The sequence below is a fragment of the Lygodium microphyllum genome, unplaced genomic scaffold, assembly GCF_053477565.2.
Source record: "Lygodium microphyllum isolate KBCC unplaced genomic scaffold, Lygodium_microphyllum_v1.1.10 scaffold_288, whole genome shotgun sequence".
NCBI classification, from domain to species: domain Eukaryota; kingdom Viridiplantae; phylum Streptophyta; class Polypodiopsida; order Schizaeales; family Lygodiaceae; genus Lygodium; species Lygodium microphyllum.
This window is the reverse complement of record NW_028229769.1, coordinates 12521-32204: the sequence shown is the minus strand read 5'-3', so window position 1 is coordinate 32204 and position 19684 is coordinate 12521. Positions and strand designations below refer to the sequence as shown.

General features: G+C 40.4%; 1 protein-coding gene and 1 non-coding gene across 3 annotated transcripts in view; both read left to right on the top strand.

The window, feature by feature from the left end:
- Window positions 1-11848, top strand: part of LOC148008181 (uncharacterized) — a 38647-nt gene extending 26799 nt beyond the window's left edge. The window contains exon 4 of one of the 2 annotated variants that reach the window (XM_087674441.1): window positions 11299-11848. In XM_087674441.1, coding sequence (XP_087530567.1) covers window positions 11299-11409 — 111 coding nt within the window. In that variant the 3' untranslated portion in view covers window positions 11410-11848. The remainder of the gene's footprint in view (window positions 1-11298) is intronic. The other variant, XM_087674442.1, reaches the window with a different exon arrangement.
- Window positions 11849-14241: 2393 nt separating this feature from the next.
- On the top strand, window positions 14242-14314 carry TRNAF-GAA (transfer RNA phenylalanine (anticodon GAA)). The gene has a single exon. It is a non-coding gene; the product is annotated as a tRNA-Phe (tRNA).
- Window positions 14315-19684: the final 5370 nt, after the last annotated feature.

Here is a 19684-nt window from a genome sequence, read left to right as displayed (position 1 = left end):
GGGCATTTCAAAACTCTTAAAGCTATGGTTGAAAAAGAAACAGGCCTGCAGATAAAATGCCTAAGGTCAGATGGAGGGGGAGAGTACCTCTCAAATGAGTTTGCAAGGTTCTTGCAGGAGCATGGTATAAAGCAGCAATATTCATGCAGTCATACCCCACAACAAAATGGAATTGCAGAAAGGAAAAACAGGCACATTGGAGAGGTATCTCGTGCCATGCTCAATGAAAAAGACTTGCCAGATTTTTATTGGGCTGAAACAGTTGCTACAGCAGTCTACATAATGAACATGACTCCCACTGCAGCAATACATGGAATGACTCCAGAGGAGAGGTATACTGGTAGGAAACCAGATATTTCTCATTTGAAAATTTTTGGTTGCATTGCCTATGTACATGTGCCAGATGAGTTGAGATCCAAGTTGGATCCAAAAGCTGAGAAGTGCATCTTTATTGGTTACTCTCTGCAGCAAAAAGGGTATAGATGCTATAACCCTTCTACTCGTAAGTTTACAGTGAGCAGAGATGTTTTTGATGAGATGAGTAGCTGATATAAACCAGTAAATGTGATTGATGATGTAGATGCACAAAGTGCTAATGCTGCACAGAATTCACAGCAGCAGTCACAAAATATTAGTGGACCTGGAGCGTCCTCTAGCAGTGGTTCACATTCTTCGCCATGGACAGGCAGATTGAGATCAGGAGAATCTTCTCAAAGCAATGCAGATAGTGGTATGCAGGTATCACGAAAAGGAAAAGAGAAGGTTGATCAGCCCATGTTTGATGTGAATGCAGGTCACTCTTATGTGGATGGTGAATCCAGTGGCTCAGAACAGAGCATTGATGATGAGTTGGGTATTCCTTCTATTGTTACACCTGGAGTAAGGAAGACCAGGGATGTTTTGAGAGCACCTGGGAGTGAACCTACTTTGCGCAGGTCTACGAGAGCTAGGTATCCTGTGGATAGGCTGAAATATAATGGATTTACAGCCATTCACTATGCATATATGGTTAAAGTGATACAGGAACCAGAACCCACTTCTTTTGAGGAAGCCATGGGAAAAGAAAAATGGGAGAAAGCCATGGATGAAGAAATGGATGCCTTGGAAGCAAATGCTACATGGGAATTGGTACCTTTGCCTAAAGGTAAAAATGCAATTGGCTGTAAGTGGGTTTATAAGGTGAAGCACAATGCAGATGGTTCTGTGAATAGATACAAGGCAAGATTAGTAGTCAAGGGGTATGCACAAACATATGGCATTGACTATGAAGAAACATTCAGTCCGGTTGCAAGGATGGCAACCGTAAGAGCAGTCATTGCTATGGCTGCATCAAAGGGATGGTCTTTACATCAGATGGATGTAAATAATGCCTTTTTGCATGGTGATTTGCAAGAAGAGGTCTATATGGAGCAGCCACCAGGTTATGTGCATGCTGTTCATCCTGAGTTTGTTTGTAGGTTGAAGAAAGCCTTGTATGGCTTGAAGCAAGCACCTAGAGCATGGTCTGACAAGATAGGACAATATCTTGTCACTATTGGCTTTCAGATTTCCAAGGCAGATTTCTCACTTTATGTGAGAAAAACAGAGAAAGGTATTATGCTACTTGTCATTTATGTTGATGATTTGATTATGACAGGTGACAGTGATGAAGATATCCTTCATGTGAAAATGCTATTGAAGCAGAAGTTTGAGATGAAGCATTTGGGAGAGCTGCGTTATTTCTTGGGCATTGAGGTGATTAGATCACCAAGTGGGATACAGCTCTTGCAGAGGCAGTATGGATTGGACATGCTGTCCAAATATGGGATGACAGGCTGTAAGCCTATTTCAGTTTCTTTGGAGCAGAATGTGAAGCTGAGCACAGATGCAGGTGAGCTTCTAGAAGACCCTACTATGTACAGACGCATAGTAGGAAGTTTGATTTATATGACTATTACCAGGCCAGATTTGAGCTATGCTGTTGGATTGGTAAGTCAGTTTATGCAGGCTCCAAGAAAACCACATTTGGATGCGGCTAGACGCATACTCAGGTATGTGAAGTCCACATTGCAGTATGGACTATTTTATGAGACTGGGGTTCAGATACAGTTGCATGGATACACTGATGCTGATTGGGCTGGTAGTATTTCTGATAGACGATCTACCAGTGGATATGTGTTTTCTTTTGGGAGTGCTGCAGTCACTTGGAGCAGCAAGAAACAGCCTACAGTTGCCTTGTCGAGCACAGAGGCTGAGTACAGGGGTGCAGCAATGGCTGCATGTGAAGTAGCTTGGTTGCATAAGCTACTTTATGATATGCATCAGTCTACAGATGGACCAGTTGTCATTTGTTGTGACAACATGAGTAGTATACACTTGGCAAATAACCCAGTCTATCATGCTAGAACAAAGCACATTGAGGTGCATTATCACTATGTGCGAGAGAGGGTTTTACTAGGTCTTATTGATCTAGTTTATGTCAGCACAGAGGATCAGGTAGCTGACATATTCACGAAGGCATTGGGTGCAGAGAAGCTGCGCAAGTTCAGAGACCTGCTTGGTGTGCAGGAATTGGGATTGAGCTCGAGGGGGAGTGTTGAGATATCGAGCTCCACTCGTGATACGCCAGGGTGACCGTTGTGTATTTATGTCACCGACTTGTCAGTTGCAGACGCGGTTGGTACACCGCCCATGAATAATAGCTACATGATAGCTATCCTTATCTACTCTAGTTCGTGGCTCAGTTAGTATGCCACCTTAGTTAGTTGAGTTTGGTTTGAGACCCATACATAGGGTTCTTCTATTTCTTTGTACTAGAGTTCTTTTGGCTTACACAACTAAGAAGAGGAAAACTGTTTTCAGCCTCCACCCTTGTGTGTCTTCCCCCATTGTGCAAGCAAGAAAGCTTCAAGCGAGACTCCTTCCTTCTCTCCCACAATCTTGACAGCACCTCATATATGCAAGTCATATTTGCACATTTGATTAACTTTTAATCAAAGGCCAAGCAAAGCAATGAAACTTCACATCCTCATGATATTGTGAGATCCACCCCTACTCGTTTCTCAATGGATTTGGCTCGGGAGAATGAAGCAATGATGTAGTATTTGAAGTCATATTGTCCTCCCATTGTTCTTCCTTTTACGGAGAGCTTTCATATCCGAAGCCTAGGTTTCTTTAGAGAATATCAAGCTCAAATACCATGTGAAGAAATGCCCTAACGCAAGAAACACAAATACAATCATACGTCAAAGCACAAATCGATAATAGTAGGGTTAGGGTAACTTAGAGACAATGAACACAGTGAATAATCTGGAATGAATAAATTTGAATAATACAATGCTAATGTAGCAAACACACCATGCTATGAATGAATAGTGAACCTTGAACTCTTGTGTCTCATGGACTGTGGCAAAGATAATGAGGTGGAGAGTGTGTCATACTTTGACGGACCCCAAAATGCAGCAAGACAGCCCGTGAAGATATTTGGTAGTAGCAAATGTAGTAGTGTGGATGCCAGATTTGCGTCAGATAGGCAAAGGAGAGAGAAATCTGCAAACGCAGCTAGCAAAGTGTAGGTGACAGGCAGGTAGACACCAAGAAGATGAAAACGAAGATTGATGATGATGGCGATAGTTTAGAAGGTCAAACACAGCTCCTTGAGTGAAAACACAGCTTGTGTGTGATGTTGCCAGCAGTTGGGGTAGGTGATGATGCAGCAAATGCAGCCTGAACAGACCATTGCTGAAAATGCAGCCTCCTAGGTGTGGGTGTTAGCTTTGGCTGCTGCAGCAGAGGGTAGGAAGTGTGTGGAGAAGGCTGGAAACAAATGCTAGAATGTGGTAGATAGTAATGGGTAGATTCGGCTGCAGCAAAGGGTAGGAAATGTACGGGGAAGGCTAGAAACAGACACTAGAATGTGATAGATAGTGATGGGTAGCTTTGGCTGTGATATCCTCCGGGAACAGGGTGTGGGCAGCAAAGCTCTGGCACCTGCAAATTGCAAAAATAATATTGGAATGCATGGGAGGGTAGGCTGTCTATTTATAGAAAGTTTGGGGCCTCCCAAATTAGGGTTTACATGTGGGACACTGAAACTCTCTAAAACCACGTCAGTTTAAAAGAAATGGTTAAAATTCGTTTATTGACTTGAGTTTTGGGCCTGGTTAATGAAAGCTAATGATAATTTAGCTCAACAAAGGCACCTGATTAGGTTGATGATGCAGGAATGCATAGGCTGTGGAGAGAGGGTGCTGAACCTACAAAACTGAATGTACTGCAAGTGTGAGGGAGGGATGCTTTAAATGGGGGCCTGCTTTAAATAGGGACAGCAGCCCCAAACAGGCCTCCTGCCCTAAACAGGCCAACTGCTACCTAAACAGGCCGGCTGCGTCAAAAAATGGGCAACTGCATACTGGGCAGCTGCAATTAATGCAGCCGCCTGCACCAAACCTGATCACCAGTCCCATATGTGTGAATGCAGGCCTGGTTAGCACGACAAACTGAAACACACTGAGCTGGATGAGTGACAGCCAGCATGAACACACACAAAACTAACTAAAATTGAAATGCGCACTAATGCAAGGGCTGGAAACAGTCAGAACTCCTCTGTCTCTATTAGATTTCGATGGAGCTCACAACTAGCAAATGATTAACATGAAATAAGACGGGAGGCTAACAGGGACCCCCTAATCATGTGGCCATTGAACCTCCTCCTCAGCAGCCCTTGGTATGACAGCTGAGGGATTATTTGACTGGTCAGCCGCCCCTTCCATAGATTTTACTCTTGAGGCACTTCATGTCTCCCTTGAGGATTGATAGGATATGTCCCTGACTTCTACTTTTGAGTTGCTATCTCTTTCTAGTGTGCAGCTAGATGCAGCCAAGTCTACTTTTCCACAAGATCCTCCAGCCCAAAGAATTGTGGAGTGTGGAGTGTAGCATCTCTTGGTCCAGATACCTGGTATTGATCAAGTTGATACCCCTCTTCTAATCAGTGTATCTTTGGGTTCTAGTAGGGGAAAATTTTGGCCTTACATAAAAGCAACTAAAGCATCTTCATTGAAGTTGAGGTATGTGTGTTCCATGGCCTCATATTGTACTTATGCTTATTGCTCTTGTTTCAGTTATTAGGAACTAATTGGACCTATTGATTTTGATTGGGGTGGAGACTTGGATAGTTTGACACTAGTGAATTTTTCTCTTTGAGCTTTATATTCTTGGACAAGCATGGAGGCTTCCCCTGCCAAGGCTTAGTCATAGCCTTTCTTGGGGTAACCATGGAGATACTTTATCTTGCAAGTTTTTCAGCTGCGACACATGTTCACTCTTCATCATTATCGATTCTTTTTCTTCCCCTTAGGCAATGATAGAACGGAGTGAGAGGTGATGTTTAATTCTTCTTTCATCTTTTGGTAGTGAGTGGGGGAGACCTCTCTTTTGCAAGCCATGATGGCTTTTTGTACTAAAGTATGTGTGTCTCACACAGATGAATGAACCATTGGTTCTCTCTCTCTCTCTCTCTCTCTCTCTCTCACACACACACACACACACACACACACATGACTAGTCATAGCCTATTTGGTTCTCTGTTTTTTCTTTTTCCTATAAAAGGTAATTGTATTAATTATGAAAAAAAGTACAAGATTACATGGTTACAAGATACATGATGGCTCTAGGCCATCATGCATAAAATCTGAGACATCACAATCAAGGTACAAAGGAGGTAAGAGTGACTAGAGGGGGCTAGAAGAAACTGCAGTCTGCCAAGTAAGCAAATCTTGTCTAGGGCGAAAATCTATTAACTTAATCAAGTCGAGTTGCCACTAAAGAAGTCCTTTCAAGTAGACTATATGACTCTGCATGTCCAATGAAGCATCAAAGATGAATGCATTCCTCATGGTCCATGAATGCCAACAACCCTAGAAGCCTAAGAAAGAAAAGAGCACTTTCATATTAGCCTGCACAGGGTCCACAAACTTTGGATGTCCAAAGACCTAGTTCTTTGGAAGCATTGATAGCCCAACCACTTGGAATCAAATGGCCAATAGTAGTGACCAAACCTTCCTAGCCACTGAGCAAGTAAGGAACTGATGGTTGGGGGTTTCTATGGACGTCTGACCAAAGAAGTAGCAACCATTGGAAATCCTTTCCTTGGAGAGTGCAGAGGCAAGAGAAAGCGCACCAATCAACATTCACCAAGTGAAGACCTTGGATCGGAAAGGCAATTTGTTAAGCCAGTTTGTCATTACCACAAATTTCCACCACGGCTAGCCTTTTTGGAGACCCCACATAGTATTCCCTTTCTAGACAAGCCAACCCTTGTCGCAAATAAGAAAATGATATATCTATCTCGTTGAAGGATGACCCAAAAGTAGCTGACCATTAATCATCTACTCCCACCAAGGGGCATCTTAAGCCAAAGAGGGAAGAGGTTGCATGGCTTGTAAAGAGGTGGAGATTGCATTCCACAAAGTGCAATAGCCTCGGGGAACACGAAAGCAGGGTTGGACTGATTTGAAGGACATAATAATTTGAGCAAATATGTCAGTTCATGGTTGAGTTTGTGCATGTGTTTAGTGAATTAGGGCACTGGTATATTTCCTAGATTATTTAGGCATTTTATTTTGCTTGATTTGATGTGTGTTGGCATTTATTACAACCAATTGGCCAACATTTAATGTTGGTCGACTTGTCATTTTCATGACACATTTTCTACCTATATTAGTCAGTTTGCCTCCTCGTCCACAGTCATTCATCTTTCATCACAATGGACTTGGTGGAGAGAGGAGCCGGTGCTAGTGCCTTCACAGCCAATGACTCACATTGGTTCTGTATTGTCTCATATTTTGGTATATGGATTCTACTTCCCGAGCATTCTTCCCGAGTTTTCTTCTTTTGCAGTGTTCTTCTTTTCTATCTTGTGTTCATCAATCTATTTAAGCATATGTATACGCTTCCATTTACTACATCCACTTTTGACATGGTAGGAGACTATAGGATCTACACTCCTATTGATATTTTTCTACTGATTTCAGGTTTGATACTCCTCTTTTTTAGATGACCTGTTGTTGCCTCCTATTTAGCATGTCTACCATTTTCTATTGCCTGCGTTTTGTGCCTAGGAGCTTGCATTTTGAGCGTGTGACAATTTCTCTGATTGCCATTGTCAGTTTGCTGCCTTTATTGCTCCATAATCCATTAGGCCGCATTTTGGTTTTCTGAACCTAACTATGGCTGGGTGATTGTTTCTATAGGCCACTTTTTTGTTTCTGGTAGTTTTTGGCTGAGTTTTTATCCTTTTGCAATAGTCGCCTCTCTTTTCTGATTAGATTTTTGTTTACACTGCGTGTGAACTCTCATTTTGTGCAGTCTTTGCTGTTGGTTTGGCAATCTTCTCTCTCTGTCCATCCTCTATCCTCTATCTTCTCTTACTACTATCCTCTCTAGATTGCTCCTTTGTGCACTTCTACTAATGATAAGTTACATGGCCTTGACTATCTAACTTGAAGTGCTGTTATGAAAGCCTGGTTGGTGTACAAGTAGTTATGGTACATTGTTTGTAGAGTTGTTCCACATCCTGAGCGTCCTTTTCTAGTTCCAAAAGTTTTTGATGAGAACAATCATGAGGAAGTTGTGCTTACATGGAATATGGATGATGCATATGCCTATTTTGCTATTTTTCAATGTATTTCTAAAGGAGTTCTTTTGGTAGTTACCTCCTACAGAGGACATCTCCCAAAGTATGGTCGAAGCTTGAAATGTTGTATGAGGCACCTTCCACCATGTGTGTAGTGACACTTTATGAACAACTCCAACATATGAAGTTTGAGCCTAAGGACACTATTCAGTCATTTTTGCTCCATGTTACATCGGTACAGGACTAGCTCCAAAGGCACATCTTGTGGGGACAGTACTCTACAAACTCTCCCCAGAGTTTGATGGAGTGGCCAATGCTTTGAGGGTGCAGACATTTTCGACACCTTTGCTCATATGCCCTCCTTGCTGCTTGAGCATGAGGCATCTTTGTGTCTACAAGGCAGGCTTCTGTCTCACTAATTAGGTTCTGGTGAGGCTCTTGTAGCTTTTGAAAGGGGTGATAGGAAGAAGTCGAAAGACCAGTGTTATCATTGTAGTAAGAAGGGACACTTGTAGAAGGACCGTAAAGAGTTAGCGGCTTTGAGGAAGGAGCAGAAAAAGTAGGATCCGGACTCTTCTGCTGCGTCATCCTCTTTCTCAAACTCTGATTCAGATCCTCTGGCGCCGGCAAAGACCAAGGTGTAGAAAGGATCCTCGTCTTTTGATTGAGGGAAGGGATTGGCAGCTTCTCCATTTGCTTATTTTTGGTACAGGTGATGTGGTCATCCCTTATAACTCTTTGGTGCCAGAGAGGGAGTGTGAAAGGGTGGTGAGATAGGGTAGGTACACCTCATCTATACAGGTATACTGGTGCACAGGTTCTAGTGAGGGATGTCCACATCGACTAAAGTTTGGCAGGTTCAAATCTTGGAGTTGGGATTTTTCACATCCAAGTTTATGATGGGCTGGCCTTTGACAGAGAGTGGTCTAAGCTCACATGAGGGGACACTTTGGTGGTCTTGGCCAAAGGTAGGGAATCCATGGTTATTTATATTTGGAGGTATTTTTGATAGGATGGTCTTGTATGCTATTACGAGACATTTTTGAGAGACATTGAGAGCTGCTATTATTTTTCTCTATTTTTAGGAGTTGGTATCGATATCGACATCCGGTTTTCTTAGATGCCCCTTGTTGGTGGCTTGTGCATCCACTGTCTTGGTATCCATGGTTCTACTTTGGTGGTTCTTGTTGTATGTACTATGATGGGACATTATCATTGTATATTGTATTGTATCAGATCACCCATGATCTGAGAAAGGGTGTTAGTAGATATATCAGTTCATGGTTGAGTTTGTGCATGCAATTCAATGGGCTAGGGCACTAGTTCATTTCCTAGATTATTTAGGCATTTTGTTTTGTGTGATTTGACGTGTATTGGCATTTAAGGAAACTAGTCGGCCAGGATTTAATGCTGGCTGACCTATCATTTTCATGACACTTTTTCTACCTATATTAGTTACTTTGCCACCTCCTCCCCAATCATTCATCTGTCATCACTTCTAGCAGACTTGGTGGAGAGAGGAGTCGGTGCCAATGCTTTCTTAGCCAGTGACTCACATTGGTTTTGTATTGTCTCGTGTCTTGGTATATGGATTTCATTTCCTTGGCATTCTTTTGAGTTCTTTTCTTTTGTAGTGTTCTTCTTTTCTCTTAGTCTTGTGTTCAACAATCTATTTCAGTATATGTATACGCTTCCATATTCTGCATCCACTTCTGACACATAACAATCCCATTGATGGGTAGAAGAGTATCAACAACAATGATGAGACCCAAGCATGCCATCCTATTCAACATCGGCCTTTGTTCCTCTTGGCCTTGCCAGGAGAGAAGCTTCGTAACCGCTAGCTTTTCTGCTCTTAGGGAGTTTGTTGCCTCTCAATCCGGAGGTGGGTGCCAAGAATATTTAACAAGGACTGATCTCCAAGAGTGGACCAAATGATTCAAGCATACAAGACTTAAGACGGATAGGCTGTTCAGCATTAACCACATGCCACCATGAGACAAAAATCTTGATGTTCCCATGATTAATACCCTGAGTCTCAAAGGAAAACTTGGCAATCAAAAACCAAGGTTGCCTACCCTCGCATAAGGCCTGGAATAGTGACCAATAGAGAGCAATCATGTGTCTTTTGAAATCTAGAACAGCCCCACCGTCCATTCTTTGCAATCATATGTGACTTGAAGTCTAGAACAGCCCCATTGTCCATTCTTTTGGGAGTGCAAACATGGTGCCAAAAGATCCAGGAGATGCCCATCCATGTAGAAGCTTTTTTCCAAAGCAAAAACTGGATGGGTTGAGTAATTTACCGTAAATGAGACTTTGGCCAAGGGAGCAAGGGAAGGTAATATGAAACCATTGGTATCATGATTGTTTGCACTATTTTTAATCTTACATGGAAAGGCTAAGCTTGTGATTTCCAATACACAAAATTATCCATAATACCGGGCCGATTTAGATACATTAATGTGTAGTCTATTTGGCTCTCTCTCTCTCTCTCTCTCTCTCATGTATGTGTATTGACTATTCTTAGAGCTTTCCCTCTCATTTTCTCTCCTTGTCTCTCTCTTTCTTGTGACTAGTCGTAGCCTATTTGAATCAAGTGCTGGTTCTCTCTCTCTCTCTCTCTCTCTCTCTCTCTCTCTCTCTCTCTCTCATATACGTGCATTGAATATTCTTAAATCTCTTTCCCCTTTTTTTTCCGTAATGAGTAATTGTATTAATTACATGAGAAATACAAGGGTCATGACAGAGGAGGAGAAGAAAGTGCCATATGCCAAGCAACTAAATTCTCCCTAGGGAGAAGGCCAGCATGCTGAATAAGATCCCTCTCTCTCTCTCTCTCTCTCTCTCTCTCGTAACTCTCTCTCTTTTACAGCCATAATTTTGTTCTCAATCCCTACCCAAATAGTTTATTGCGTTAGGCAGGCCCTGATAACACAATCCAGTGGATGGACCTGATAAGTCACTTAAGTTTTATTTCATCATATTCCCAGCTAAGTCATGCACTGTATGGATGGGGCCAGAGTCCATGCTATAGCCCTTGCTTTTCTGTCTTCATCATTTTTGAAGCACTTTGCATTACTACTTCTGCATAGGTTATCAACTTCTCTTGCAAAGAACACTTAACTCACACCTTTGCCATATACAAAGCATTCTGATGCAATGACCTTCAGATATGTCCATAGTCACCTTTAAAATAGTTCCACATGTTAACCAATTTCCATTCAAAACGTCTAGTTGATTCTTCTTGCAATGGCACCGATATCTCTCTTGATGTATTAAGAACTTGATGCAGGAGGGCAGGAAAGGTTTATAAATCAACAAGATTCTCAACCGGGTGTATTTTGTTTAGTGTCTTTGGGCCTGTTGTTTCATGAATCCATTACAACATATCCACGAAATTGAGGTTATAAGTATTAAAGAAGCTCTTCATCCAGAATGATTGTTTGTTCAAGCCCGTCAATTATGGTTTCTTTTAGATTTGTCTTCCAAGCAACTAGCAAGTCATTGTGCTTGAGTTCAGTTTTACACCGGTTTTGCACAATTTTACAAGTTGAAACTGTTACCAAAGCAAAGATGGGTGATAACTTCTATCCTTACTTATACAAGCAATATAATGGTTAATGTGATTCATGCTTCTCTGTACGTAGTTTTGAAATGTAGAATCTGGCTGTGTGTCTCAGTTGTCAACCCTGAAGAAGGAATTATCCGAGAAGCAGAAAGAACTGGAAGCGGAGATGGATCGCATACGAGCTGCAACTCCTTGTACATGGAATCGCAGGCACTATTTGTAACTATGCTGGCAATTTTATTCACAGAAGCTGGCTTGTACTCTGGAATTTTGCTTACTTTGAAAACCATCGTACACATTATAACTGTGGTGCTTACAAGAGCATTCTTTACTCATCTTCACGACAATGAAATCTGGGAGGAAAAGGAAGTTCTTTTGGAATACCTCCAATATAATCTGTCCCTGAGTTGCCCAAGAGATGTATACCCACTAAGGACTGGGCAAAATACACTATCCAAGGTACAGACACCTTAGTGGACTTAGTTGTCTGTGGTGCTGGACATAAACTTAAAGAGATGAGTATCAAGCAAGACAGGCATGTCATAAGTCTTGTGTGTTGTGTAAATAATGACTTTTGCGAAAACTGTGGAGTCTTGTGCTTCTTTTAGTGCTTTCTTTTTTGCCACCATCAGATATGAGGAAAAACACATTTTTTTGCCAGTCTTATTATGCTGCTTATTGTGTTCAATGTTCAAGCTTAATTCTCTTTCCCTTTATTTAGCACAGGGTACTGAATCATTAGCAGTGATAGGAGAACGTTGTTTTGTAAATTGCAAGCAGCAGTCAATGGTTACAAATGTCACCAATTTTGCAACAGTTAAATCTCGTGCCTGGCTAAGTGCTCCTAAATATCTCACTAAATTTTAATGCTAAGTCAACTGAATGAGCTATGCACTATCTTTGTGTGCATTTTATGTTAATGGCTACAAATGTGACCAATTTTGCCACTGTTAAATGTGAAGGCTGACCGAATGCTCCCAAATATCTGACTAAATTTTCAGCCTACACTAGCATGGACAACATGGTGTTGATTCTATATCCTTGTGGCTTGGGACCTCTCCAGTGCTTCTGTTTTAGGTGCATCTTTACTTTTCAGGCTAAAAATATGGGTCCCAAACAAATTAGGTGACAAGTAGGGTTATTTTTGAGCCCCCAAATCATAATGATCGCCTACAATTGAAAATTCTGGTATAAAATTTGAGTTTTGATCACCTAAAATGTCTACTTCAGTGGAGAAATAGTATGGATATCCACAAACATCCATACAAAAGTATATCGCAATATATGATAATGAACCTCTCAAGTTAAGGACCTTGTTGCCAAATAATGATCAATTTTCAAAGAGAGGTCTTCGAAAAGAAAATCATTGGTCACCTATCACGTGGTCCACTCTAGACAAGGTTAGCTATGCTTTGGCCTATATCTATCCGTGTGCATGTTTATGTGGCTCTTGCTTGATTGCATGCTGATGTTTGGATGGGATAGCACCCCATGTTGTGAGTGCTTTGTGTGTGCTTCTCTAGAAAAGAATAGCTTAAGTGCATTAAAATGCTTCAGTTGCACCTTCTATAGGGGATTTTGCTCTTGCTATTTCACATGTATCATGGCTCTTTGTAATTTTCTAGCGCTTACATTGTATGCTATTCACATCTATATGTGGTTCATGGATAGTAAAGTTACTCTTTGCAGGGGAGATTTAGGGAATGACTGGTTGTGGGTTGCATTGATTTAATCATCATCTCACAAGCCAAAAGAGCATATAAATGATCTTATTTTTATACAATTGTCATTAAATTGGGGTATCTTTTGTCATGCTTATGTAGGGATATCATTTAATTGGCATGTTTACCCTAATGCTAAATTCAAAGGTGTCTCTTTTGACACTTGACTATGGGTCTAGCTTGATCTTTGCATATAATCTGCTTGATTTTTGTTGAGAATTTGCACAATCGAACTCTAGGGGATGTAAATAAACGGTACTCTAGGGGATGTAAATAAACATGTGTAGCACAAAATTAACCTTTTAAACGCATTTTGATATTTTTGGTCAACTTTATAATGTTGATTTGAACTTTAGAGGACAAGGATATAGTGGATGTATGTAAGAGTCCTTAAGCATGTCAGATACTTCAAAGCATAGTAGGGTCTCTCTAATGGCGAAACTAGTAATTTGAACTCAAATGCTTTGGTAGCCTAAGTGTATCGCATAGATAGGTTAGTGCTTGGTGGTCACCTTGTCAATTGTTCTAATAGACTTATATTGCAAGAGTTGTATAATATTAGATTTTTGTCTAACAATTAACAAGCTCAAGTAACATCTACAATCATTATGTTTTCCTTTTACAATCCATTCAAGTCTTACATCCTCTCAAGATTTGTATAACACAACTCTTAACACACTTAAATACATCAAATACATTTATTGAGGATGTTCCAATAACATTGAGCATATATGTGTAATCCTAGCTTGGTATTGAAGCCTTGGTGCAAACTAATGCTAGAGTTGGGGCTATTACATAAAACATCTCTCTTGCATATAAAAAGCTGTGAGAGATTATTATTTTAGTACGAATCCATTCTAAAGTAAATGAACATAGGAAATTTTGCTACTAGACAATTCACAAGTTATCTACTATATATTTGTATGCTACAACTAAGTATGGATTACAACTATGAATTCATAAGAATGTAATGGAATTCAGAGATACATATGTGCGTGCATACCTACACACACACACATCATCGATGATGTCATCATGGAACATTCTTGAAGACACAGACACGCTCTCTGTCTTTCTTGAAACTTACCATCAAAAGAATATCACCTGGCCTTTCAAAAGTGATAGATTATGATTAATTAATAATGTCAATTGTAAGTTGCCCTTCCAAAAAAGATTCTATGCTATCTTTTGAGTTTGTAGTTTGCGTGCAATGCTCGAGTTCCCTAATACGGCCATAGATAAAAAAGGGCCGGCTAACGATAGCAATTTGCTTATTGATTGTCCTTTTGATACTCTTTAGATAATAATCCTGCTGCTTAATCTCTTAGCAGCAGGCGGGGATAGCTCAGTTGGGAGAGCGTCAGACTGAAGATCTGAAGGTCGCGTGTTCGATCCACGCTCACCGCATTGCTGTCATCCAGCTTGTTTACGTCCCCACAAAACCAATGCAAGTGGTTTGTCTTCTTACCTAATTGGACGACGTCTTCGCAAGCTTTTCCTTTTACATAAGCAGGTAAAGGGAGTTGGTTTTCTCAATGCTTAGATTGTAAAGATAGGAAGAAGCAATGAACGAACTTGTTTGAGTTTGATTATTAAGTTGATTGATAGTTGTGATGGTGATACTTATTGCTTGATGTTGTTGCAAAGACTATTGCTATGAATTAAAAAGCATGAAGAAGTACCTTCATTATTAGTTTTATTTTAGAAAATTTATATGGATATATAATTCATAATGTTACTTGAATCCCATACAATAATATGTTGTAGAGTTAACATCACTCAAAAAAAAAAAAAGATGGGGGCCATGCCTCCCCCACCAACCAAAGTGCATGTAATAGTAATGTACATGCTTCAAGATCTAGAAACTAGCTTGTGAACCTGGTTTTCTAGCAACATTCGTTTCTCAATGCTCTTGTGGTGTTCATTGGTCCTCTTTTTTTGATTAAAATCAACTTCGTGCTGTCAATGTTTCTTGCTTAATGTCCTTGCAAATAATATTGCCATGGGAAAAAAGCATGAACCATGAGATCAATGGCAAACTTGAGTCAGAACATTTCTTGTTGAAATTTATGCGAAGGGAGGGATATTAAAATCATAATATCTAGAGCAATCTTGGATGATTAACTTTCACTAGGGCTCTTATAATCACATAGTTGGAGCCACTATATGAACTATAAAGTTGCAAGGAAAATGGGCATAATATCTACATCTAATCTTGCATGATTAGCTTTTGATAAAGTTCTTATCACCACATAATTGGCGCTACTATATGAACTATGAAGTTGTAAGGAAAATGGGCAATAAAATTTAATTGAGCTTCCCTCCTTGATGATGAAATCCATCATACACGTTTATATGACACTCTTGTTAGTTGGTGGCTCGTTAAATGTCATGCTAGCCCCATTGCCATACATAATGTGTATGTGTGACAGTGATGGCATGTGGTAGTTGTCCAAATGATGAGGGTTTTTTACAATCATCGACATGATAGGTTTATACATGTGGGTATGCAGCAACCATTGATAATGTAGTTCAAGTTAATGATCATATGTCTCCAACGAAGGCTATGTGTCGAACTAAGTGGTCAAGCACATTGTAAAACTTTAAGATTTGTGACATATGGCTTTATTAAATGGCCATTTCCTAAAATTGCTTTGGGCTACCAAGTAACAAGGATGGTTTATAAGAGTGCAAAACAAGAGTACCGATCTAATTTTTAGTTGATAGTAGAGCCTTACAATTATATGGTATCTTCTTGCTATTTATAATATATAGACCTTCACTTGTTAAACTGCCAATTTTACTACTATGGTATTTTTACCAGTTGAGTTCTTCCTTTTCTTTTTTCTTGCTTTGAAGCTTTCTCCTTGGTTGCTCCTTTTTTCTATGTTTACAAAAACCAATTTATATTACTCCCCTTGCTAGAATGTTTGATCCCGTGGCTCTCTTTGGATGTACTTAAGGTGCACAAGATGTTTTTAGTGCATTTGTTTTTGACAAATTTTCACATTTAGAATGCACCTTAGAATGTATTTCCAATCACACATACACACTTCCTAGGGGGTGTATTTAGGCTTATTGTGGGTATGCATGGGAAAGCACATGATTGGGAGATGGGTTCATACCTAGACAATTCGGGGATTGCTAGCTATGACCTATAGTTAAGGAGCCAATGGATGGGACATGTGCGATGGTGATCTCAAGCAAGCTTTCAATAGTGTCATGCTACTGTAGAGTGTGAAGTGGGAGAAAAGAAAGAACCAGTGAATGGAGGCAATCATACAATACTAATTCGACTTAGGCTTAATACAATGGGTGCACCTAGCTTTAAGGACAACTTTTGTTCTCTTTTTTTGCTTGAGAAGCAAGGGATAATTAAGGAGGGAATGGATAGAGCAACTTCGATAAGAAAGTTTTGCTTATAATATGTTTTCCAATTGACACCTAGTTTGCCAAGGGTGTCTATAGAATAGACAAAACCACTCTCCTTCTTTTCTTCCAATAGTTCTAAATCTAATGGATGTAAAAAGGTAGTGTGGAGATCGAGCTTATTAACTGTGGCAACATGGTCTACTCTAGCGTTTATATCAAATAATAGGGGTAGGTGATAGCCAATCTTCATAGGGTGCCAACCTTAGTTGGATTCGATAGATGAGAAGCTAGAGTTATTTACACATAATGATGAAAGACATATGGGGGCAATTGGTGAAGTATCTTGTAGATATTGAAGGACACCACAAGGTCTCGAGGTTGAAAGGTAAATATGAGTTAGGTGGCTTGCATAGACATTGGAAATGATTAGAAAGTTATACCTTCTATGCTTGGATCATAATAAAATCTATACCTCCACATATAGAGGAAAAATGTGAGATCCTATCTTGTTTGTATGAGTTGCAAAAGAAAGAAAACTACACGGTTGTTAGTATCTAGGATCTTATATGAGTTCCTCTATATATGCTTATTGTGACTTCAAGCTATGCTTGGTACACCAAGCCTTGTTATCTTTTCATGACTAGAAAAATTCTCTAGAATTTGATATGAAAGTGAGGAATCATCTTAGCCACAATCCATTCACAAGGTCCAATTCAAAGATTTTGTTATGGAAGCAATAAATAATATTGTTGTAAATTTTATGTGAGATTCACACTCACTCCAATGTAACTGGTAAAACTTTCTGATGGTAGAGTAGGTAATTTGATTCACTATAGATTGGTTGGGTCTCATTGACCTAAGGATATGTATAAAGGGTAAACCAAGGAGCCCCAAAAGTGGATTGGGTGCCTAACATTAAGTAAAAATCTTATGTATAAAAGCTAAAAAGTGAATGGAAGAGCTCACTATAGTGCGTTCCAACTTGCGAGTTCAAGCTCTTCCTTCTTGTTCTTGAGAGAGAGAGAGAGAGAGAGAGAGAGAGAGAGAGAGAGAGAGAGAGAGAGAGAGAGAGAGAGAGAGAGAGAGAGAGAGAGAGAGAGAGAGAGAGAGAGAGAGAGAGAGAGAGAGAGAGAGAGAGAGAGAGAGAGAGAGAGAGAGAGAGAGAGAGAGAGAGAGAGAGAGAGAGAGAGAGAGAGAGAGAGAGAGAGTGTGTGTGTGTGAGTGTGTGAGGGACTAAAAGAGAGGCACTTCATTGCATCCATCCTCTTCTCCTTCTTCTTTCTTCTCATCTCATCCTTGCAACAAGCATCCTCAAGCTTGGTGCTAGAGCATTGGAATGAATGCTTGGAGTGTAAGGGGCCACCACAAGGATCGTGAGACCATCTTTTCCACTTCAAGGAAGGACTACATTAAGAAGGAAACAAAGAGATGCGTCTACTACAACCTCATAGATTGTTGAGCTTGCTTCTTGCATGGTCATGGCGAGAGGTTAGTTTGGCCAATGATTTTGAGTCTGAAAGCAAGCAACCAAGGGAGAGCTAGTCTACCACAATCGGTTAAACTCTTGAATCATTAAGATATCCCACTCATGTCTTATTGTTGAGTGTGTGTAAGCCTCGATATTTTGTTCCATTGGCGGGATACAAGTGGAGTAAGCTAATTGAGGTGCTTGCTTTATTTCTATGCATAGGAATAGGAAGCTTGTGATTGTGTGCAGAAAGGATCAATGAGGAATTGATGTTTTTCATGCATGCTACGTGCTTCCAAAGCATGCATGTTAGGGTAAGAATTGAATGCATGTGTTTGGTTTAGGTTAGAGATTTGGGATATAAGCTAGGTAAGAACTATTTGATTAAAGAAAAGAAGAGAGACATTATTTTCCCAAAGAGAAAAAAAAAAACTACAATAGTATAAAAAGAAGAGTAGAGGTTCCATGTTATGGATAGGGACAAATTGTGTGGGCTTGAAAGGAGGAGTAGAATGCTGCAGCTGTAGTTGCTGCACCTGCAGAAGCTGAAGTTGGTGGAGAAAGACCAATAAGGCCAAGTCGCGCAAGAAGTTGATGTCGAGACTGTTCATCAGCATCCAGGTCGTCATCGTCGATGGCATCTCAGTCCTCGCGCTCAAATCTGCTCCTGCTACGACTATCTAATGACAGAATACCTCTTGTTCCACCCATCATTGACTTGTATGATTGTCAGATGTTGCCCTCAAGCTTTTCATCAGAGCGAGTCACCACTTATAGTGTTGGCTCTATGGCTTTTCTCATGAGTTTTAAGTTTCCATGTGTCATATACTTGGGCATCATGACATTTCACCCACCAATGCCCTTCATGCATGTAGAAAAAACATTATTGTCCTCTGAGGGCATGAGGAAAACCACCCTAATCACCTTCGTCCCATCCTTGACTTTCACAACCCATGCTAGAAGTTGGATAATCTTGTTAAGTATAAGTGACTGTGGGTCCCCGCACCATCGATGGCTCGAAGCACTCCAACTGTTGGCAAAGACATTCCCTCCCAAGCCTCCTTGCCATCCTTGGTGTACCATCAGACTATATGAGTTGTATTGACAAACCTTAGTTGATACTTGAGTGGAGCATGTTCACAATGGCCACAAATTTTCCTCTTCTGTGAAATAGGATTTGAAGGGTTTGAAAATTGAAACATCCAAACATTTGAAGGTTGTGATAGGTGTGAGTTGGAAGAATGACAATATTTATGCCAATATTTTTTGCCTTTTGCACAATTTTCAAGCCTCATGGGTTGCCATCCATCCACAATGAGCACATGTTGAGATGAAGGATAAGGTGAGGTTGGGACATCTTGCTGGAAATGCTCCAACGATGCCTCAAACAATTTCCCTATCATCCATGCTTTGTTTTGGAAAGACATTGTAGCCCTTTCTTTGCACTTTGCATGGATTTCTTGCCTTTGAAAATGTAGTACCCTAGCAAAGCATATCGAACAACATTTACACAACATAGGCCTCCCTACTATTAGATGTCATGCCATATATATTTTTGGACCCTTTCCTAGCCGAGACACACATACTCCTATCCTTGCTTCCTTGCATTCTAGTGTCATTTTCATTCCAAATATGTTGACAAGGGTAGTACTCGAGACCTTTCAAGACTCTCACACACATGAATTGTGAGCTTGACGTGTCGATGAAGAAATCCATCCCACCAACATTTCCTCGAGATCTTATTGGTGAAAGGTTGGTGCAAGATTGAACTATCTCTACTATCTTCAACTTTAAGCAATTTATAACTACTGAAGGCTCAATAAACAAAGGCCTTCTCTTCTTCATATAGTGTTGGAAGATAGAACAATGATATATGCTCTAGGAGAAAGGCTCAGAATCTCATAGCATAGTGAAGAAAGTGGAACTACCCAAAGGCT